Source organism: Vipera berus (assembly GCF_964194415.1).
Source record: "Vipera berus genome assembly, chromosome: 1".
Classification (NCBI taxonomy): Eukaryota; Metazoa; Chordata; class Lepidosauria; order Squamata; family Viperidae; genus Vipera; species Vipera berus.
Window position 1 is genome coordinate 98,756,215 of NC_138202.1, and position 24,445 is coordinate 98,780,659.

Here is a 24,445-nt window from a genome sequence, read left to right on the forward strand (position 1 = left end):
GCTTTCCTCTGGGTTCCCTGATAAGCAGAGAAAATATAGAATAACCACCCATCCTTAAATCTATAACTTGTGTAACTTTCATTCACATGTTTGGAATTCTCTTGAATTTATTTGCTTTTGGTGTCAGTAGACAACTGTTTAGACAACTATCTTTGCGATGTTTGAGAAAACCTGTATCGTATCTTATGTTTCTGCATATACTGATACAATTGGTGAATTGGACATCTGCCACCTTTTTATAATTTCAAAAATAGACTTTTTAGGGCCTATTAAAAATGAAGTATATTTCATTACATGTGAGAAGATCAGTCACCAGAAAAATTATTAGAAATGGTTTTGATGAAATAACTTAAGAGACTTGCCTCAAGAAGCTAAATTATATGTACCTTAGGCTTTAATTTACTTGAGAGATGTTATTTTTTCTTAAAATAATTTAAAATAGGAAAATTGTACTAGATTTTATGAGAATTATTTTTTTCAGTCTAATCTGCCTTTCTTGGGGAGATTCATCTTTAACTCAGGTCCATTTTTCTTTCAAATACCGTATATACTTGAGTATAAGCCGAATTTTTCAGCCCACTTTTTGGGCTGAAAAATTCCACTTCGGCTTATACTCCAGTCAACAAAAAAACTTACCGAGGACTTGTGCGCGGCCGAGGCTTTGGTGCTTCCGGGATCGCGCGCACCTCTCCCAAGCCACCGCCGTCCGAGACCTGCCGAAGTTTGGGGAGGTTTGGGGAGGTGCGCGCGCACCTCCCCAAACCTCCCCAAACGTCGGCAGGTCTCCGTTGCCCCGCGCCCTGCCTGCCTGCTTCTTTCCGCAGCGGAAAGAAGCAGGCAGGCAGGGCGCGGAGGAACGGAGACCTGCCGACGTTTGGGGAGGTTTGGGCGCCTCCCCAAACCTCCCCAAACGTCGGCAGGTCTCCGTTCCTCCTGCCGACGTTTGGGCGCCTCCCCAAACCTCCCCAAACGTCGGCAGGTCTCCGTTCCTCCTGCCGACGTTTGGGGAGGTTTGGGCGCCTCCCCAAACCTCCCCAGGTCTCCGTTCCTCCGCGCAGACCTGCCGACGTTTGGGGAGGTTTGGGCGCCTCCCCAAACCTCCCCAAACGTCGGCAGGTCTCCGTTCCTCCTGCCGACGTTTGGGGAGGTTTGGGCACCTCCCCAAACCTCCCCAGGTCTCCGTTCCTCCGCGCAGACCTGCCGACGTTTGGGGAGGTTTGGGCGCCTCCCCAAACCTCCCCAAACGTCGGCAGGTCTCCGTTCCTCCTGCCGACGTTTGGGGAGGTTTGGGCGCCTCCCCAAACGTCCCCAGGTCTCCGTTCCTCCGCGCAGACCTGCTGACGTTTGGGGAGGTTTGGGCGCCTCCCCAAACGTCGGCAGGTCTCCGTTCCTCCTGCCGACGTTTGGGGAGGTTTGGGCACCTCCCCAAACCTCCCCAGGTCTCCGTTCCTCCTGCCGACGTTTGGGGAGGTTTGGGCGCCTCCCCAAACCTCCCCAGGTCTCCGTTCCTCCGCGCAGACCTGCCGACGTTTGGGGAGGTTTGGGCGCCTCCCCAAACCTCCCCAAACGTCGGCAGGTCTCCGTTCCTCCTGCCGACGTTTGGGGAGGTTTGGGCACCTCCCCAAACCTCCCCAGGTCTCCGTTCCTCCGCGCAGACCTGCTGACGTTTGGGGAGGTTTGGGCGCCTCCCCAAACCTCCCCAGGTCTCCGTTCCTCCGCGCAGACCTGCCGACGTTTGGGGAGGTTTGGGCGCCTCCCCAAACCTCCCCAAACGTCGGCAGGCCTCCATTCCTCCTGCCGACGTTTGGGGAGGTTTGGGCGCCTCCCCAAACCTCCCCAGGTCTCCGTTCCTCCGCGCAGACCTGCCGACGTTTGGGGAGGTTTGGGCGCCTCCCCAAACCTCCCCAAACGTCGCGCAGACCTGCCGACGTTTGGGGAGGCGCCCAAACCTCCCCAAACGTCGGCAGGTCTGCGCGGAGGAACGGAGACCTGGGGAGGTTTGGGGAGGCGCCCAAACCTCCCCAAACGTCGGCAGGTCTCCGTTCCTCCGCGCCCTGCCTGCCTGCTTCTTTCCGCAGCGGAAAGAAGCAGGCAGGCAGGGCGCGGAGGTCCGGAGACCTGCCGACGTTTGGGGAGGTTTGGGGAGGTGCGCGCGCACCTCCCCAAACCTCCCCAAACTTCGGCAGGTCTCCGGACGGCGGCGGCTTGGGAGAGGTGCGCGCGATCCTGGAAGCACCGAAGCCTCGGCCGCGCGCAAGTCCTCGGTAAGCTCCGGGCGGTCACTTGCTTCGCGTCTCCTGAGGGAAGGGGGGGCGACTGGAGCGGGCGTGTTTCCTCGCCTGCTGGGCGCCGCGATTTGCCCGGGGAACGCGCGGGCCCCGAATGGCAGCGTGGAGCGAGGAAGCGGACAGCCAGGGCTTCCCCGAGAGCCGCGGCCACACAGGGTATTCCTGTGTATTCAGGCTTGCAAAATGGCGGATCGAGCCTCTGCTGGCGGCAGAGGCTTGCAGAGCGCGGATCCAGCCTCCGCCGGTGGCGGAGGCTTGCAGAACGGCGGATCGGCTTATTCTCGAGTCAACAACTTTTCCCAGTTTAGGGGGTGAAATTGGGGGTCTCTGCTTATACTCGAGTCGGCTTATACTCAAGTATATACGGTAAATAGGTAAATATCCACGAATAAATTAGGAGTGTAGTGGTTTATGAATTCCTGGGAACTATTAACTTATGTATGGTATTAAAACTGATGGAAAAAAGCACTAAAGTTTTCATGCATTTATCGCTTACTGCTTACCTCAAATTTGATTTCAAATCTGCAGGTATAAACAATTTTGAAAACTGCAGCTGCTGTAGTCCAGAAAAAATAATACTATCACACTAAAATGTTTTGTTACTTGCTGTTTTCACTTTAACAAGAAGCCAAGTCTGCTGTAATATGCTCTCAATGTAATTAACAAATCAGTGCTGAAACAGAAGCAATAGGAACTAAAAGCAGCAAATTAAAACCATACATCCATGTATTTTTTAGAAAGATGCATGTTTGAAAGTAAATAAGATGGATAGCACATGGAGGACAAATAAAAAAAACAGAGTTCTTGCCATGGAAAAAATAATTGTAGCCGATTGTACCATCCTTTGACTGTCACTAGAGGATTTTAAATTTCACTTCCATGAAGCATTGAAGATATTACCTAGTCAGGTAATGAAATGTCTGCAAGAAAACAACCCAGTTCAGAGAGCACCAAAGACTCCATCAGCCTCTGATTAAGCCACAGTGATACCACATTAGTAGCACGTGCATGTTACTGTCACTGTAGAAGTGGCCCAGTTATATATTTTATTTTTAGTATGTGACAGCAGTTCACAAGTCATGTCATTTCTCTGATGATGTCATGATGCACATGTCATCATTGTCTGCCCACTAGCTTTCATTACCAAACAGGAAACTTTTAAATTACTTTCAGTATGATAAAGGTGTATATTAAAAGGGTTAAATAACATCCCACTTGGTTCCTTTGTATTTCTTTACCATACAGTTAACAAGTAGTTTGTTCTGTCATACATTTTTTATATAAACATAATCCATATTCCCTGAAATAGGCTTATTTCTCAGTTATGTTTAGAATCATCTTTGCCTGCTCCTCTTGTATGTCGGAACTAATCTTTTTTATATGATTTCATTTTGCACTGTTACTTATTTCTGTCCTCATATTTTCCAAATTACATAGGAAGAGCTTGGGGGGAATTTGAAAGGACTATTTTGTTGACTGAATGCAGTCTGCTATATTATATCCTGTTCTTCACTAAAAGAAAAGTTTCTACTATTTCTGCAAGTCACCCTGTGGTGAATTAAAATACAAAGCTTTGGATTGGAATACTATACTCAAGTGATTTCCAAACATTGCTGAACTAAAATCTCAATAACTTTTTTCATCTTTTGTTACTGTTTTAATTTATTTTTGCCACTAAAAATACTGAGAAGTTGTTTGTCCTTGTTTGTATTTTCTCTTTCTTCCAATAATGGTTTCATTCCCCATTTTATGATAAGAAAAGAAATTAATAATGGGGGCTTACTATTACTTTTGCATTTCTGCCCTACCTTGTTTGTAAGGATATGTCTTAATTTTCCTTTAGTGTTTTCAGTAAAAACAAAAATTATTTCTCAATATTATTTTTACTGTGTCACCATACCTCAATTTTTGTGTTGAGTTTAGGAATGTGATAATGAGGTTTTTAACAGAGGAAAGCATGTAAATCATAATAACAGGGTTGCATGGGTAATGCATGTGTAGAAAAAAAGCCTTTACACTTTAAAGGTTTAGATCAGATGTTATAAATATGCTCTGGTGTCACATGGATTCCATTTTATATCTGTTGAAGGATATCTCTTGAGGGCCCCAAATTCTTATTGACTACAGGGTCTGCTATTAATTGCCTGCAGATACTGTCATATTTGTTCCATAGAGCAGTTCAACAGAATGGATTTCTCTGAGACAAATGATTCTATTTATGATTCATTGTTGCTTAATGAGTGCTCTTTCCATGACTATTGTGTGCATATTGTGCATCTGAGCAGAAAAACCTGGTGTGTTGATTTTTAAAAAAATGTTTTTGAGTTAGACTGGACCAGATATTTAGGATTTTATGACAAACAGCTCATCTACTAGATGAGAAGAGGGAGTCAAGCTATTCTCCAAAGCGCCTGAAGGCAGGACATGAAGCAACGGATGGAAACTAATCAAAGAGAGAAGCAACGAAATTTCCTGACAATCAGAACAATTAATCAGTGGAACAACCTGCCTCCAGAAGTTGTGAATGCTCCAACACTGAAAGTTTTTAAGAAGAGACTGGACAGCCATTTGTCTGAAATGGTATAGGGTCTCCTATACCAGGAGGTTCCCCTTCATGGATTACTGCCTTGTCGTGGCGAAGGGGCTTGCGTAATTCAATGAAGCTATGAGCTATGCCGTGCAGGGCCACCCAAGACGGACAGGTCATAGCTGAGAGTTCTGACAAAACGTGATCCACTGGAGAAGGAAATGGCAACCCACTCCAGTATCTTTGCCATGAAAACCCTATGGACAGTACCAAAAGGCAAAACGATATGACGCTGGAAGATGAGCCCCTCAGGTCGGAAGGCGTCCAATATGCTACTGGGGAAGAGCAGAGGGCTAGTACTAGTAGCGCCAGAAAGAATGAAGCGACTGGGCCAAAGCCGAAAGGACGCTCAGCTGTGGATATGTCTGGTGGTGAAAGGAAAGTCCGATGCTGTAAAGATTTTTTCTCCATAGGAACCTGGAATGTAAGATCCATGAATCAAGGAAAGCTGGACGTGGTCAAACAAGAGATGACAAGACTGAACATCGACATCTTAGGTATCAGCGAACTAAAATGGACAGGAATGGGTGAATTTAATTCAGATGACCATCAGGTATACTACTGCGGGCAAGAATCCCTCAGAAGAAATGGAGTAGCCTTCATAGTCAATAAAAGAGTAGGAAAATCAATACTGGGATACAATCCTCAAAATGACAGAATGATCTCAGTTCGAATCCAAGGCAAACCATTCAATATCACAGTAGTCCAAGTCTATGCCCCAACCACCAGTGCTGAAGAGGATGAAATTGACCGGTTCTATGAAGCCCTACAGCACCTTATAGAAGTAACACCAAAAAATGATGTCCTTATCATCATGGGGGATTGGAATGCTAAAGTAGGAAGCCAAAAGATAACTGGAATAACAGGCAAGTTTGGCCTTGGAGTACAAAATGAAGCAGGGCACAGGCTGATAGAATTTTGTCAAGAGAATACGATGGTCATAGCAAACACTCTTTTCCAACAACCCAAGAGACGGCTCTACACATGGACATCACCAGACGGTCAACACAGAAATCAGATTGACTATATGCTCTGCAGCCAAAGATGGAGAAGCTCTATACAGTCGGTAAAAACAAGACCAGGAGCTGACTGTGGCTCAGACCATGAGCTTCTCCTTGCAAAGTTTAGGCTTAAACTGAAGAAAGTAGGGAAAAGCACTAGGCCAGTCAGGTATGAATTAAATCATATCCCTGTTGAATATACAGTAGAGGTGACAAATAGATTTAAGGAATTAGATCTGATAGACAGAGTGCCTGAAGAACTATGGACAGAGGTTCGCGACATTGTACAACAGGTAGCAACCAAAACTATCCCAAAGAAAAAGAAATGCAAGAAAGCAAAATGGCTGTCTGAGGAAGCTTTGCAAATAGCTGAGGAAAGGAGGGAAGCGAAAGGCAAGGGAGAAAAACATAGATATGCCCAATTGAATGCAGAATTCCAGAGAATAGCTAGAAGAGATAAGAATGCCTTCTTAAATGAACAGTGCAAAGAAATAGAAGAAAACAATAGAATAGGGAGGACCAGAGATCTTTTCAAGAAAATTGGAGAGATGAAGGGAACGTTTAATGCAAAAATGGGCATGATAAAGGACCAAAATGGCAGGGACCTAACAGAGGCAGAAGAGATTAAGAAGAGGTGGCAAAATTACACAGAAGAACTATACAAGAATGAGCTTAACGTCCCAGATAATCACAATGATGTGGTCACTGACCTCGAGCCAGACATCCTAGAATGTGAGGTGAAGTGGGCCTTAGAAAAGCTGAGCAACAACAAAGCTAGTGGAGGTGACAGTATTCCAGCTGAGCTATTCAAAATCTTAAAAGACAGTGCAGTAAAAGTGCTACACTCAATTTGCCAGCAAATTTGGAAAACTCAACAGTGGCCACAGGATTGGAAAAGATCAGTTTACATTCCAATTCCAAAGAAAGGCAGTGCCAAAGAATGTTCAAACTATCGCACCATTGCACTCATTTCTCATGCTAGTAAAGTCATGCTTAAAATCCTACAAGCTAGACTTCAGCAGTATGTGGATCGAGAACTACCAGAAGTACAGGCAGGATTTCGAAGAGGCAGAGGAACTAGAGATCAAATTGCCAACATACGCTGGATCATGGAGAAAGCTAGAGAGTTCCAGAAAAACATCTACTTCTGCTTCATTGACTATGCTAAAGCCTTTGATTGTGTGGATCATAACAAACTGTGGCAAGTTCTTAAAGAGATGGGAGTACCAGACCATCTTATTTGTCTCTTGAGAAACCTATATGCGGGTCAAGAAGCAACAGTGAGAACTGGACACGGAACCACTGATTGGTTCAAAATTGGGAAAGGAGTCCGGCAAGGCTGTATACTGTCGCCCTGCCTATTTAACTTATATGCAGAGCACATCATGAGAAAGGCAGGGCTAGATGAATCAAAATTTGGAATTAAGATTGCTGGAAGAAATATCAACAACCTAAGATACGCAGATGATACCACTCTAATGGCAGAAAGTGAAGAAGAACTAAAGAGCCTCTTGTTGCGGGTGAAGAAGGAGAGTGCAAAACTTGGGTTGAAACTTAACATTAAGAAAACCAAGATCATGGCAACTGGCCCTCTCAATTCCTGGCAAATAGATGGGGAAGAAATGGAGGTAGTGACAGATTTTGTTTTCCTGGGCTCCAAGATCACTGCAGATGGGGACTGTAGCCAAGAAATTAAAAGACGCTTGCTCCTGGGGAGGAAAGCCATGGCAAATCTAGACAGCACACTAAAAAGCAGAGACATCACCCTGTCAACAAAAGTGCGTATAGTCAAGGCTATGGTCTTCCCAGTTGCAATGTATGGCAGTGAAAGTTGGACCATAAGAAAGGCTGAGCGCCAAAGAATTGAGGCCTTTGAACTCTGGTGCTGGAGAAGACTCCTGCGAGTCCCTTGGACTGCAAGGCGATCAAACCGGTCAGTCCTAGAGGAGATCAATCCTGACTGCTCTTTAGAAGGCCAGATCCTGAAGCTAAAACTCAAATACTTTGGCCACCTAATGAGAAGGAAGGACTCACTGGAGAAGAGCCTAATGCTGGGAAAGATCGAGGGCAATAGAAGAAGGGGACGACAGAGAATGAGGTGGCTGGATGGAGTCACTGAAGCAGTAGGCGTGAGCTTAAATGGACTCCAGAAGATGGTAGAAGACAGGAAGGCCTGGAGGAATGTTGTCCATAGGGTCGCGATGGGTCGGACACGACTTCGCAGCTAACAACAACAACAATACCAGGAGGTTGGACTAGAAGACTTCCAAAGTCCCTTCCAACTCTATTACTATTATTACTGTTATTGTTATTATTTACTATGATTCTGTCTTACAAATTTTAGTGTTTGTAAGGAGGGTGTCTTTTCTTCTGATCTAAGAAATAAGTTGGAAACCTCTTTTTAGACATTTAACCTATACTGAAGGGAAGTAAGGGCCAACTTTTCGACATAACAAAAACATGTATTCACTTTAATGGTTGAGAGAAAAGAACTCTGGTCTTATTGGTTAAACAGTACATCACTTTGTTAATAACTCCACATTTGGCTTTATTGTCACTAACTTAGCAAAGCTAAACAGACATAACTTTTTGGTGTATCTTTATAGGAAAAAGGATTTTTTATTCATTCTAAGAGGCACTCTCCACACCTGGATTCTGCGACATGCTGCTATAAATATAATCAGCATAATGAGCAACATGTTTATGCAGCCCAGCAGTTGAACAAAAAAAGATGAAGTAATAAAATATGGAAATATTCTTCATGTTCTATATTTCAGGGAATGTAGCATTGCAAGGATCTAAAAAGTCAACTTCTTATTTTTAACCAGAACATAAAACATTTGGGACAATTCTTTTTTTAAAAAAGTCATCATTTTCATTGCTTTCCTTTTCTGGAAGGGATAACTCACAACTGGATGACAACCACTAACATAGTTGTGTCTCACTTGTGGAACTGCATTGAATTGAGCACAGTTGACAGAAGGAGACCAGGTTTTTATTGGTTTCTAGATTGTGACTAGCATGTTTGTTTTGTCCATCCATTTATCCATCCATCCACCCAGGTTGGATCAAGCCACAGTAATTGCACTTGTAATTTGATCAATACTGCATTTTCCTGAAAGTAAGTCCCGGTCTTATTTTGCCTCCAAAAGAGGCATTAGGTCTTATTTTCAGAGGGTGTCTTATAATTTTCATGACACCTGTCTTGCCTCGAGGTGGCGGCACCAACAGTCCCATCCAGCAGGAGCCCGCATGGCTGCTGGCCCAGTTCTGTGTGGCTCCTCGTGGCAGGAGGCCGTGTGGCATATTGCACCACTGCTGCCACAATGAGGCAAGGCAGGTGGGGGAGGGGCTGGAGCTGCCCCATGCACCCTGCACCCGCTTCCTTTAAGGTTCCCCCAGTGACCTTCCCTTTCATTCCCTTCCCAAGCCGGACTGTCATTTTGGAGCCGGGTGTGTGTGTGTGTGACAGCGAAAGACTATGCTGCCGCTATCTGCTGCTGGAGGGGCTTTCTTCATGCTTAACCCCACAGATCACCTGCCTGGCGGCAGCTGCCACCTCCTCCACCAACTCTCCCGTGGCTTGTGCCATGACTGGGTGACACAAGCCTCCGCCGACACCTCCCTCCACCAGCCCTCTGTCACCGCCATTAGAGAGAATTGAGAACGGGGAGCGGAGCGGCTCTGTGCAGTGATGCAGAGCAGAGAAGAGCACTTGCTTGCCGCCCTGCATCGCCCCACATCACCCTGGAAATGGCAGCCCTGTTTTCTGCTGATTCTCCTCCCAAAAGCAAAAAATTTCAACACTAACCTGCTTTCCAAGTCTGGCACATTTCTCTCCTGCTGCAGGGAAACGGAGCTTGTGGGACTAAAAGTAGTTCAGTCACACTGTCCAACTTCTCGCAAGATCTTTTTTTCCCATGAGGAAAAAAACCCCTCCCCCCTGGCTCTGAAATGGCATAGGGGGACCAGGCCTAGCCCGCCCATCCTCCATAGCATGGCAGCCTGGCTTGGGAGGGAAATGAAAGGGAAGGTCACCGAGCAAGGAAGGCCTGGCTGGGGGAACCTTGAAGGAAGTGGGTGCGGGGCTCATGGGACAGCTCTACCCCATCTGCCTCACCATTGTGGTGGCAGCAGCACGATGTGGCGGCAGCGGTGTAATGTGCCGTGCGGCCTCCTGCCCCATTGCAGCAGCAAGGTGGGACAGAGTGGGTGGGGTCCTAATTGTCTTATTTTTGGAGTAGAGCTTATATTAGGCCCACCCCCCAAAATCAGAGTAGGTCTTTTGGGGGTGGGTGGGGCTTATTTTCGGGGAAACACGGTAGTAGCAACTATGCTGCCTCAGCAGGTGGCAACCGCTACCTGAGCTCAAATGATCTTAGCAACTAAGTAGGAATCAGCCCTGGTTAGCATTTGGGTGAAGGATGCCAGGAATTTTAGTGGAGTTAACCAATTTGGGAAGTTGTAGAAACCTTTTAGAAGAAGGCTGTGGTGAATCTTTTCTGTGGATGCTGTCTTCAGGAGATAAGCTTGATTTGAGGGTGTCTTTACTTTTGCTTCTTTTAGTGAACGCATTTGACTTTTATCCATGCATGCAGTTCTTATGCTCGCTACATAGTTAGTAGATTTCTCCATGGAGAGTTGCTGAAACCCTGCCTTTCTTTAAAAGGTCTTGCAGCTAAAGTTCTTTTGATTCTTACATGAAACACGGCATATTTTCATATTCAATCCATATTCAAATGTTCAAGATAGTGCCTTAAAAAAATAAATCAGAGAAGAAAAGGCAGGGGAAAAAACACGTTAAATATTTAGTCTTCAGACGGGCCAAGCAGAATGAATGGAAAACTTAATAGCTATCAGCAGGAGACTTTTGGACAAGAAGAAGCTGCTGCAAAGAATTAAAATAGACGTGATTGCTTTTTTTTCCTGTCAGAAGAGAGCTACCTATTGAGACCGACAACATGAATGCTGGCCATCGAGCCAACATCAGGAATATAAATCAGACTTTATGGGAGGAGGGCTTTTGGAAGTAACTACTACTTTGTGGAAGCATGGCTAGGAAAGCCATAGATACTCAAGCATGCCTAAATAAGGCTAATAGTAATAGGAGTAAAAGTTTAAAAGGAGAGCCAAACAGGGAAGCCACTCTTCAATAGGATAAAGCCTTGTTTTACCCAGAACTGTTGGGCTTCAGTTCTGATACCACCTTGTCACAGGGATTGCCAAATGTAAACGTATTTGCACAGCCTGACTTTGTTCATAATAAGGATGCAGGAAATGGGTGGAGAGGCTCACTCTATTTATAATAAAATCCAAGACACCTTGGCTCTGGCTAATCCATTATTTCCTTGGTGTGTCTTCAGGGTTCAATCTTCAGTTTATGCAACAATAAATCAATAACCATGAATCAATAACTTTGATTGCTCAGTGAAATTCTTGATCAAATTTAAATCATTTCACCTTTTTGGTATAATTTGGAAGTTTAATCACTAAATCAGTGTTAGGGAAAATTTTCTTCAGTACAATAAGTTACTGTGGAATGTATTTGCTATGTGCATATAGTTCTTAACTTTTGAGCCTTGAATTTTGGACTAAGTTGTTGCAATAGTAAAGTTGAGGCACCATGTGATTGGACTTGTTATGTGAATCACATGGCTGTTAAGCAAATCAATTTTCTGAATGGGCAGTTTTTGCATTGCAAATCACGGTGTCATGGTTCCAACAGACAGAGACAAATAAAGCAGAACTCCGGAGGCTTGCAAGTTTATTAATACAAAGTATCAGCACGTCAAAAGTGAAACCAAGTCTGAATAGACACGTAACAATCCCCAATACAAAGTTAAGAAATCCCACCCTAAAACTATGCAAGCTACTATGTTCCCCAATACAACTTCTTGGCGGGCTTTTCATGAAACGCCCAGCCTGCAGTTCCAGGAGCAGCCGATGACCTTCGTTCCCATGGGAGAAAATCTGTTTAGTCTAGCGATGCACCCGGTAACCCCCCCCTCCGTGCTGTGTGTCAACTGAAAATAAGTAGGAAAATGGCTGCAGCCACACTCATTTTCAAAGTTGACACATAGTTATGTAACTACAGGTCACTGTAAATGTAAGCCAGTTGCCTAGTGTCCCCCCCATCACATGACTGCAGATGAGGGGGAGCTGTAGTTCTAACTTTGAGGATGAGTTGTAAGTAGCTTTTTAAAAGTTTGTAACTTCAACCAGTTGTTAGACTGCCTGTATTTTTTTATTTATTTGATGTATGTATTGAAAAAAGTGTAGACTCTTTTGTGTTGTTGGAATGTTTGATTTTACATGATTAAATAAATTAGTCCAGTACAATGTTAGGCAATCAGTCAGGGAGAGCCATATACACAAACCAGTTTTTCTTGTTTTCATGATGGAAGAAATGTGCACTTTCTATGTATTTGGTCTGTAGTCTGGGGCATGTAATTTAGAGAAAACTCATCAAATAGATAGCCTAAAGCACTTTTGAAACACTAGGACCAGATGGGCTATATAGAAACACTGTATATAATTCATTGTTTTATTACTCTTGTTATGTAATGCAATATTGAGACACTGCTATCCTAGGTGCCTTTGGAGCAAAAATGCATCTTTGGTTGCATGCAGTTTTACTGAATAACCACACTTTTCTTTTACTGAAGATTTGTTATTCTTTTTCTCAGGAGTGCATTATAGATGAAGACTGTGAAATTGGAAAATACTGTGCATTCTCTGATTTGATGTACAACTGTCACATTTGCAAACCTCAACGCGCAGTGAGCATTTCATCTTTATCCACTTTTTTTCTATCTATAAGCTGATAAGTTAGGGTTAAATTTTAGAAGATTGAATATCAGGCTATGTTTGTTGCATTATGCCTACACATAATGTCTCACCTGAAGGTTCCAGGACCTGACAATTTTGTGCATAAACAAGACAGTTTCTAAAGTTGGAAACGCATGGATAAAATGGTTTCTGAATACTTGCACTTTACTGCCCAATTCTGTAAAATGTAAAATATGTTCTAGATCAGTGATTCTCAAACGCTTTGGTTGCAGGACATCTTTATATTATTAAAAATTATTCAAGACTCCAAAGAGATTTGGTTTATGTGGATTATATCTAATAATATTTTCTTTATTAGAAATTAAAGCTGAGAAATTTTAAAATATTTATTTATTTGACTTCGTGGATTACATGTAATGGTCTCCCAGGACCACAATTTGAGAACTGATGTTCTAGATCAATCACCAAATTTTGATGCCTTCCAGGTATATAGTCTTATAAAATTCTCAGGAATCCCTATGCTGATAGTGGAAATCCATGCATCTACAGAATATCCAGATTGGGAAACTGTATGTCTGTTTTAATTCAATGTTTAATAAATTGGGGTCTTTTCAGATAAAATGAAGCTTCTAGGACACAAGGAGAAGTATTCTTTATTCTGGTTTAAACTAGCTGGTGTTTTATCTAGTGACACTCAAGAGGAACTGTAATTATAGTTGTAGGAACTTTAATTACTTTCATATGCTTTCATATACAGCCCATGGTCTAGTTTTTATTTTCTAGCTAGAATCTTCATATTTTGATACAATTGTCTATCTTCTTAAGTAGATTAAAGGGTTTGAAAAACCCAACAAGTCCTTTTAAAATTTTAAATTGAATTGGCCTAAAATGATTATTAGAATATGATTCATGAAGATATCTTGTTAGTCTTATTTAAGAACTGATAGTTCAAATTGCACTGAAATAGTCTGAAAAATATTTTGGAAGATATTTATTGACAGAATAGCTAGCCTAGGATCTAGAAGGGAAAACTCAATATTTCTTGTCACAAATACTATTCTTTATTATAGCCAGAGCCTGCAAAGATGAAGTGAGGAATGCTAAGGTTCAAAATGAACTAAGGCTTGTGACAAAAGTAAAAAATAACAAAGCTTTTTTCAACATATAAAAAACAAGAAAAAAGTTAAGGAAATGATTGGTCCATTAGTGGGAGAAAGTGGCAAGAAGGTGACAAGCAACAGGGGGAAAGCAGAACTATTTAGCTCATTTTTTTCATCCGTCTTTACACAAAGAGAAAGAAACAAGTTAAGATCGGCAAGAAAATGGTAAGTGAGCACCTGTCCACTCTAGATAAGTTCAAGTCACCCAGGATCAGATGGATTACATCCCAGGGTTCTGAAGGAACTGGCAGATGTTATCTCAGAACCACTGAACTATATCTTTCAAAGATCGTGGAGCACTGGGGAACTACCAGAGGACTGGAAAAGAGCTGATATAGTTCCCATCTTCAAAAAAGGGAAAAAATAGATCCAGGAAACTAGAGACCTATCAGCCTGACCTCAATACCTGGGAAGATTCTGGAAAACATAAGCAACAAATCAGCGAACACCTAGAGGCAAACAAAGTCATTACCAAAAGCCAACATGGGTTTGTCAAAAACAGATCATGCCAGACAAATCTTATTGCATTCTTTGACCAAGTGACAAAATTAGTGGACCAGAGGAATGCTGTGGATATAATTTACTTAGACTTCAGTAAGGCATTTGATAAAGTAGATCACAACCTACTACTTGATAAGATAGAAAAATGTGGGTTAGACAGCATCACCACCAGATGGATTCGTAGCTGGCTGATCGGCCGAACTCAGCGTGTGGTCCTCAATGGAACTGCATCTACATGGAGGGAAGTGTGTAGTGAGGTGTCCCAGGGCTCTGTTCTGGGCCCAGTGCTCTTCAATATCTTCATCAATGATTTGAATGAGGGTATAGATGGGGAACTCATCAAAATTGCAGACGACACCAAGCTGGTAGGAATAGCCAACACTCCAGAGGATAAGCTTAAGATACAGAAGGATCTGGACAGACTTGAACATTGGACGCTATCTAACAAAATGAAATTCAATGGTGAAAAAAGTAAGGTTCTACATTTAAGCAAGAAAAACCAAATGCACAGGTATAGTATAGGTGGTAGCTTGCTCAATAGTAGTAACTGAGAGGGATCTTGGAGTCCTAGTGGACAATCACTTAAATATGAGCCAGCTGTGTGCTGCAGCTGCCAAAAAAAGCCAACACGGTGCTAGGCTGCATTAACAGAGATAGAATCAAGATCACGTGAACTACCGTATATACTTGAGTATAAGCCGAATTTTTCAGCCCACTTTTTGGGCTGAAAAATTCCACTTCGGCTTATACTCCAGTCAACAAAAAAACTTACCGAGGACTTGTGCGCGGCCGAGGCTTTGGTGCTTCCGGGATCGCGCGCACCTCTCCCAAGCCACCGCCGTCCGAGACCTGCCGAAGTTTGGGGAGGTTTGGGGAGGTGCGCGCGCACCTCCCCAAACCTCCCCAAACGTCGGCAGGTCTCCGTTCCTCCGCGCCCTGCCTGCCTGCTTCTTTCCGCAGCGGAAAGAAGCAGGCAGGCAGGGCGCGGAGGAACGGAGACCTGCCGACGTTTGGGGAGGTTTGGGCGCCTCCCCAAACCTCCCCAGGTCTCCGTTCCTCCGCGCAGACCTGCTGACGTTTGGGGAGGCCATTTAGCTGCCATTCAAAACAACCAACACCCCAAAACTACAAATAACCTCTTTCAAATTTATGACAAATGCAGCACTCCAGTGGTCATTCACACTTACCACAGACCCTGGGGATGTTGCGCTGTCCTCCCCTGCCCGTCTTCCCCTGCAGCACTTAGGCCTGCTCCCCAGGACTCCTGGAAGCAGCTGCGAACAATTCCTTGCTAAAATGGCGGCTACTTTCAGAGCCTTCTCCGCTAATCAGCTGTCTGCCCATCAGCTGTCCATAGGGATGCTGCAAAGCTCTCCTTCTCTAGGCCTTGGACTCCCTCCTGGCTGAAGAGTAGATGAACCAAGCCAGCAAGGAGACAAAATGTTTCTGCAGCTGTTTTTCCTCTGAAGTTTTTTTTTGTTTTTTTTTTTTAAAGTAATCTCCGAAGGTTATGCCAGAAAATGGAGGACGCTGGGTCTTTGCAAGCTTTAGCTGTCCGCCTGGCTGCCTGAAGGCCGCCCTTTTCAGGCAGTCTGACAGACAGCTAAAACTTGCAAAGACCCAGCGTCCTCCATTTTCTGGCACAACTTTTAGGGATTTATTATTATTATTCCTACTACTACTATTACTACTACTACTACTTCAGGAGTAAAAAGTTGCAGAAAAAAATTCTCTCCTTACTAGCTTAGTTCCTCTACTCTTCCATCTGGAGCCAAGGTAAGATTTTAAAAAGGGATATTGGTTGGAAGGCAGAGGGAGAGTTTAGTTTTAGCATCTAAAAAAAGGGGGGGGGGAAATCAGCGAGTACATCCCAACCAGCTTTTTATGTTTTTGTTATTGAAGAAATATGGGGGAGGGGGAGGGGTTCTGGGGTGGGTTGGGGAGGGGATAATATTGTAACTTCAATAAAAATTTTCAATAAAAAAAAGAAATATGGCTTTCTGGGGGAAGGTGGGGAGGGCGTTAAGGAAGGAAAGGGTTTTTGGAAGCTCGTCCTGAAGCTGCCTTTTGTGCAAGGGGCCTTTTCTCAAAGCCTAGAGAGGCAGCTTTGTTGCCTCCCCGTAGACAGCTGATGGGCGAACACCAAAAGCTCCAAAAGGCTAGGGAACTAGTCCCAGAACAAAACGGAGACCTGCCATTTGGTTTGGGAGGCGCCCAAACCTCCCCAAACGTCGGCAGGTCTGCGCGGAGGAACGGGCGTGTTTCCTCGCCTGCTGGGCGCCGCGATTTGCCCGGGGAACGCGCGGGCCCCGAATGGCAGCGTGGAGTGAGGAAGCGGACAGCCAGGGCTTCCCCGAGAGCCGCGGCCACACAGGGTATTCCTGTGTATTCAGGCTTGCAAAATGGCGGATCGAGCCTCTGCTGGCGGCAGAGGCTTGCAGAGCGCGGATCCAGCCTCCGAGGCATGCAGAACGGCGGATCGGCTTATACTCGAGTCAACAACTTTTCCCAGTTTTTGGGGGTGAAATTGGGGGTCTCGGCTTATACTCGAGTCGGCTTATACTCAAGTATATACGGTATTAATACCACTTTACAATGTCTTGGTAAGGCCACACTTGGAATACTGCATCCAGTTTTGGTCACCATGATGTAAAAAAGATGTCGAGACTCTAGAAAGAGTACAGAGAAGAGCAACAAAGATGATTAGGGGACTGGAGGCTAAAACATATAAGGAACGGCTGCTGGAATTGGGTATGTTTAGTTTAATGAAGAGAAGGATGAGGGGTGACATGATAGTAGTGTTCCAATATCACAGGGGCTGCCACAAAAAAGAGGGAGTCAAGCTATTCTCCAAAGTACCTGAAGGCAGGACAAGAAGCAACGGATGGAAACTAACCAAAGAGAGAAGCAACCTAGAACTAAGGAGAAATTTCCTGACTTAGAAAAAATAATCAGTGGAACAAACTGCCTCCAGAAGCTGTGAATGCACCAACACTGGAAGGTTTTAAGAAGAGACTGGACAGCAATTTGTTTGAAATGGTACAGGGTTTCCTGCTTGAGCAGGGGGTTGGACTAGATGACCTCCAAGGTCCCTTACTACTTCTTCTTCTTCTTCTTCTTCTTCTTCTTCTTCTTCTTCTTCTTCTTCTTCTTCTTCTTCTTCTTCTTCTTCTTCTTCTTCTTCTTCTTCTTCTTCTTCTTCTTCTTATTATTATTATTATTATTATTATTATTATTATTATTATTATTATTATTATTATTATTATTATATCATCATTCTTGTTTGCTTGAAATTCTTCAAAAATAACTTGCTTTCCATTTTGCACAGGTGTCTTGTACTATAGTGAATGTTTACATCAGTTTAGCAATTAAAATAGCATATTACATTAATTCACTGGAGTATATTTTCTTTGGGTATTATTTAAGAACATTTTTTCACTTACTTAAATCCCACCACTGCTGTAGATCCTTATTAGATCAGATCAGAATGCTTCCAGTAAGTTGTTCCTGTGGGCTTTTTCTTTTCTTTTCTTTTTTTAAGCACTGTTCTCGGGATGTGGAGTGTTGCGGACAACAGCTCTGTGTATGGGGTGAGTGCATGAAAGCTGTCTCAAAAGGAGAAAATGGAACAATTTGTGAAAATCAACATGACTGCAATCCGGGTTTGTGCTGTGCATTTACAAAAGGTCAGACACTTTTATATTTTTTAAATTTTTTTCCTCTTGTTTCCTCTAGATCACAGGTCTGCAACCCGCGGCTCCGGAGCCGCATGTGGCTCTTTCAGCTGTCTCCTGCGGCTCCCAGTCCTCTGCCATGTGCAGTCCAAAAAAAAAAGTGGGACTAAAAAAGTTCAACCAATCAATTCAAATATGCAGGGTAGGTGCATATCTCGCCTTGGCTCCACTCTTCAGTCAAAACCTGTTCTGCACATGCGTGCATGTACGCGCATGTGCACACATTTTTTGCGGCTCCCAGTTTTTCCTTTTGTGAGAACCGGTTCCGAGTGGCTCTTTCACTGTTTCAGGTTGCTGACCCCTGCTCTAGATAATTAGCAGAACAAGTTACAGCATCTGCATATGTGTTTGTATTTCTGTTAAGATATTAAATGTTAATATTTAAGTACTGCTTTGTATCAAAGAGAGATGGCCTAATGTAAGATTTCCTTTCAGCGAAGAGCAGATTCCTTGCTTAGGGAATTCAGCAGGGGAATTTAAGAGGATTCTATCACAATCAAGAATTTGTGCTTAACCTGAGAAAAGGACAAGAACGAATAGTATACAGGCAGTAGAAAGGTTTTTAAGAAGATGGACAGAAATTCCATTTTGACCCACATTTTGCTCACATCATATTTTGCTGCCTGAAAAAAAAACCTGGCATATATTTGCATCAAATCATGCTTGTTGCTTTCCTTGAAATAAAAGTCCAAGAATTGGATCGTTGAGAGATAATATTTCACTTGTAAAAATGTGAAGTGGATTTATCAGTTCAAAGAAAGGTTCCATGGCAGAAATGTATAATGGAAGCATTCCTCCATAAAAAAGGCAGATAAATAGAGCTCCATAGTGCAGTAAATGAAAGTAACAGGCAGAAGCAAGAGAGAGATGGTCTATTCTTCACTGTTGGAAATCAGGAATGGCTTTCAGGTCCTCGTATGAAATAGACTGAATGTTCAGAGGGAGAAAAAGACAATAGAAGAAGAGGAGGATCATAAATCTCCAAAGGATAGCTATGTCCTAAACTAAGATAAAGGCAAGAGTTGTGATAGCTGGTGATTTACTATTGTAAGAAATTGTATGGCATTTGGGGCCATTGGCTTGTGAAATTATTGTCTGCCAGAGCAAGAATAAAAGTATAGATAGAATATTTTTCAAATCTTTATCAAGTCTGGTGACAGTTATTTTTTCCTGCTGACATATGTGAGGACAAGAGATACTGCAAAGAACAGGCACAGCTATATTACTCTAGAGTTCTTGGGAGAAAGTTTAGGATACAGTATTGACAGTTTCTTACTATCCTTCCAGTCCATTGAAGATGCCCAGAAAGAGAAACCTGGGTAAGCAAATTGTGTCAACCACAGTAGTCTTTGTTTATTGATGACAATTGAGCTCGGAATTTTGGTTGAAAGTTGTTGCGGTCGTTAAGATATCCACATGACCACTTCATTTAACAACTGCAATCCCAGCTCCCCCAGTTGTGGTTAAGCAACCATGTGGGTTATTGAGGGGATGGAGTGAAACAAATGCTTGCCAAAGGAGGACAGCTCTTTCTCTCTGGCACAGAAGGGAACCCCTTGCGTTGGCAAGCTGAATGGGGATTGGATTTTTGGGATCCAAGTTTAGTTGGTCCAGAACTGGAGTCCCCTCCCCACACTCTCAGTGCAGAGAAGGATCTGTTTAGCCAGCGTACTTGACAGCAAAAGCATTGCCTTCCAGATTAATTTGGCCTTGTGCAGGTGGACTCTCTGCCAAGTAGCCCTTTCACTTTCAAAAGAGGTTGGCTGAAAAAGGTCTGCCTATACTCTAAGCAAAAATCCAAACTTGAGTTTCAGGGTGGACATACTTCAGCCAGCCTCCAGGAACCAGTCAGATGGCAGTCGCTTACAACCTTGCCTAACAGATGAAGCTGTCAGGGAAGATTGCAAATGGTGACCACATGATTGCAGGATTCTCGGCAACCTATCATAAGTGTGAAGTGTTGTCAAACACTCAGATTGCAATCATGTGATAATGGGGATGGGGTGGGGACGAATGCTGCAACAGTTGTAAATTTGGACATGGATCATAAGCCCATTCAGTGCTGTGATAATTTTTAATGGCCACTGAACAGATGGTCATTTAGCAAAGAGTTATATTGCACGTTTGAATATCCATCCTTGCTAAGAAGTCTAAGTTAATTAATTTGGCAATGTTATAAACCTATCCAACCAAGGTGAACACATGGATGATAGCCTCCAAACACAAATCGCAGATAGTTCAAAGATTCAGGAAGGAAGGAAGGAAGCTGAAACTGATTAGAGCCAAACATAATCTTGGGCCTAAAAAAAAAAAAGCAGATGGAAATTCCTAAACAAGGAAGTGGCTATTCACAAAGCTTAGTGAAGCTTGAAAACAAGAATGCAGAAAGAGGGATAGATCACAAAGCAGGTCACATGGGCCAGCATAGCGGAGCTGCTGTCAGTATATGAAAACTCGAGAGATTAGCAAAAGATTATAATAATTAAAAAAGGTTTTGTGGGAAGACAATAATCATTGATTCCATTTATCACTCATGTCATCCGCATACAGCTTAGCTTTAAAACCATGGGCAAGGCGAGAGAGAATTGAACTCTGCATAGCATGGGACTCAGGTTGCGGTCAGGGTTAAATCACTCTGTGGATCTGAGGAAATTTCAGCCAATAAACTGGGTGGCAGTCAGGTGAACGAATGAAAATAAAAGGCTTTTACATTGTGAGTAGTTATAGCCTTGCCAGCAGCAGCTGAGCATGCCAAATGGGGAACAGCTTAATCAGTAGATTCAGCTTACACAAGGCTCCGGCTGGGACCAGCCAAATCACACCTGCTGATGGTGAGAGAAGCTCAACTAAAGTAAACAGCCACCAGTACAGTCCAACAGTCTTCCAGTCCTGCTCAGCTACTGGGAGCATCCACTGACAAGTGATAAAGAAAGGGATATTGAAGGGAAATAGAGAGCTTCAAGAAGTCCCACGTTGTAGATCTCTGATTATAGTAGTACTGTGCATGAGAAGGAATAAGGCTAGAGAAGAAAAGAAATACATACATAGGTACTAGCTTGGAGAAAGCCAACCTCTAAAAATCGGGGGCTCACACCAGTGGTGGCAGTTGGGCAGGCACCACCCTTCAAGAAGGAAAGAGAACTCTCTTAGTCCAAAAGTTCAGGGGGCAAGAACTTCCTGAAGTGGCAGGTTAGTTGTCTCCATACAAGTATCCAGTGGAATTAGGCAAGCTATCTGCAAGAGGATATCCTGGTTAAGTTCTTCATCCTTCATGAATAGGAGTAAAGCTTAGCTTCTCAGTAAGAAATGCAGTCCGGGAAAACAGCCAAAAGTGAAATAGCCCAGATAGAGTTGGAACAGGTGCAAGTTTGGAACAGTGCCCAGAAAGTTCATTCAAAATGGAAATGGAAAGTCAAAAGCATTCTTCATGTCTATAATAACAGAGGAGAAAATTTAACCTAGAGCTGGTCTTGTGTATTGCCTGAATTTTTGTACCATCCTGAATCTGTGACAAGCTTGTCGTCAGAATAAAAGGAAAAGAATTAATAGACTAGCTGCTCAGCAAGAAAAACAAAATGCTAACAAGTAACAGAGGAAAAATAGATCTAGATTCTAGTCAATTCTTATTTTGGTTCAGTTTTCTTTGTGTTCCACAAGGCAATGTGAAGGGCAGGAGGAAAGAAGAAAGATTCATAGAAATATGATTAGGAAGTGTGTCTTCTGAGTGAAGTCCATTCTCAGGGACCACATGAATTGCATACTAGGTTACTGGAGGAACTAACAGACTATCTTTGAGAAGTCCTGAAGAACTGATGAAAAGCCAGATAACCAAAGGAGAGTATGTATTTATAAAGATTATCTTATCTTATTTCTATCACCAAAAAAGGGGAAAAGAATGATCCAATGAACTGCACAGTAATTAATCTGACATTGATATCTGGGAAGAATCTAGAGGAGATATAAAGATTTTGTTCTGTAACCACCTTGCCAATCTGGTGGTAATTACCAGAAGTCATCATGGATTTGTCAATAACGTACCTTGCTAGATTAATCTTGTCACAATTTTGAGATTTATTTCTGAAATAACTCTCAGAAAGCTGTAGGCATAGTGGAGTTCAGTAAAGCATTTCATCGAGTCAGCTGTGTCATGAAACTTAGCAAACTATTTAAGCATGTGCTTGATTGGATAGATAGTTAAGCAGATAGAGGCTAACCTGAAAATTGTACAGGTTGTCCTCAACTTATGGCCATAATGCAGCCTGCCCTTTATGGTTGTAAGTGGTGATGGCTATTAAGGCTGGATGGGAAGTAGGCCTAGCCCAGGGGTCAGCAACCTCAAACAGTGAAAGAGCCACTCGGAACTGGTTCCCTCACAAAAGGAAAAACTGGGAGCCGCAAAAAATATGTGCGCATGCGCACATGCGCAGAACAGGGTTTGACTGAAGAGTAGAGCCAAGGCGAGATATGCACCTACCCTGCATATTTGAATTGATTGGTTGAACTTTTTTAGTCCCACTTTTTTTTTTGGACTGCACATGGCAGAGGACCAGGAGCCGCAGGAGACGGCTGAAAGAGCCGCATGCGGCTCCGGAACCACGGGTTGCAGACCTGTGGCCTAGCCCTATAGAACCGTGCTGATAGCTTCTGGCAACCAGCTTTAGGCTTCCTTGTATGGCTTAATGGCCAGGTTGGGAGCAGGTGGGATGAGTGGGGGAAATAGGGGGGCTGCAGCATTCCTGCATTGAGTCATAAGTTTAAACAAAGATGGGGCGGCACTACAGTGGCCATAACTTTAAAACCAGATGATAAATATCTTTTGGGCAATCTATTGTAACTTCAAACAGTCACTAAGCAACCAGTTATAAGTCGAGAACTATTTGTATTCACTGAATACTTAACAGTGGCTCATTATCAATCTAAACAGACATAGCAAATAGGTCCCATAAAGATCAGCCTTGGATCCTTGATACTTTATTAAGATTTGGATGAAACGCTTATCAAATTTGCAGATGATACTGAATTGGATGGGATAGTGAATACTGTAGATGAGTTCAAAATGTTCCTAATAGATTGGAGCAATGTGTTATGAAGAACTGCTTTGGTTAGATTCCACTTCAAATACTGTGTTCACTTTTGGGCACCACATTTGAAGTGGAATTCCAAGAATTCAGAGAACTGCAGTGAATATGATTGGGAACTGGAAACTAAATCCTGCAAAGAAAGATCAAAGGATCAGGATGTCTGTAGCTTGTGAACAAATGATTGAAGGGGGAACACCTCTTCAAGTAGATGAAAGGAAAGCTATGGTCTATTTTTACTTATTTCACAGTGTGGGATAGAGAATTCCATATTTTAAGTCAGAGAGAGGCATCTTCCAGTTTAATGTTAGAAAAAGCTTTCTAAGAGTGGGAAATTGACAAAGGAACCTAAACAGCGGTAGATACTATTTCATTGGAATGTTCAAACAGAAGCTTAAAACTCCCGCACTGAGCAGGGGTTGGATTTAATGGTTTAAAGAGCAGCTTCCAATTCTCTGATTCAGATAAGTTTGTTTATAAAAGGAACATTATCAGCATCTAAGGCTGCATAGCAGTTGTGAAGCTAAGTATGTGTGTATGTGTCAGTGGCACTTCGGGGCAAGATTTGTTTTGAGCTTCCTTGTCATAAATATTGTATTGTATTCATAGCTCAAGTAAACTCAAAATCTTTTTCTGAAATTAATAATAGTCGGATAAAATATCTCCCATTAATTTGCAGTTATAGGTTGTTATGGTGTAATCTTAAAAGTGATATAAATAAGGAATAAAGAAATTACGATAAGGCCTTAGTAATATAGTAATACTGACACACATACGCACAAACCATCTTCCATCATGCAAAATGGAAGAAATTAGAAGCATAGTTCTCCCAGTGCTTCAGGAGCAAGATACTACTGAAGTTTTTTAGGATTATTATAGTAAAGAAATCCTTAAAGAGTGGTTTTGCATAATGTTCTTTTAAGCTACCCTTTCATAATACTGTTTTTGATGTTTAGCATTTTGGATAGAATGTTTATTACTAGGGAAAATAACAAAGACTAGTATTTATAAGCCAGTTTGGGGAGAGGGCTTGAAAACTTGAAAAGTGGCCCAAATTAAGTAACATGAATAATATAAGTAATTCAGCTTTTGCATGTAATAAAAAATAACCAGGCTGTTCAACTTTTCTCGGCAGATCTTCTGTTCCCCATATGCACCCCCTTTCCTGGTGAGAGAGAACCTTGCCATAATCCTTCAGATGGGCTTCTCAACCTAATTACTTGGGAGCTGGAACCAGATGGAGCTCTTGATCATTGCCCATGTGCTCATGGGTTGATTTGTCAGAAGCAGAGGTAAAATTTCAGATT

At 42.9% G+C, this 24,445-nt stretch overlaps 1 protein-coding gene across 2 annotated transcripts in view; it reads left to right on the forward strand.

Annotated features, from left to right (window-relative positions):
- DKK3 (dickkopf WNT signaling pathway inhibitor 3) overlaps window positions 1-24,445 on the forward strand; it is a 102,720-nt gene that overhangs the window by 71,141 nt on the left and 7,134 nt on the right. For both annotated transcript variants that reach the window (XM_081312562.1, XM_081312563.1), the window contains exons 5-7: window positions 12,563-12,655; window positions 17,868-18,012; window positions 24,274-24,430. In XM_081312562.1, coding sequence (XP_081168688.1) covers window positions 12,563-12,655; window positions 17,868-18,012; window positions 24,274-24,430 — 395 coding nt within the window. The remainder of the gene's footprint in view (window positions 1-12,562; window positions 12,656-17,867; window positions 18,013-24,273; window positions 24,431-24,445) is intronic.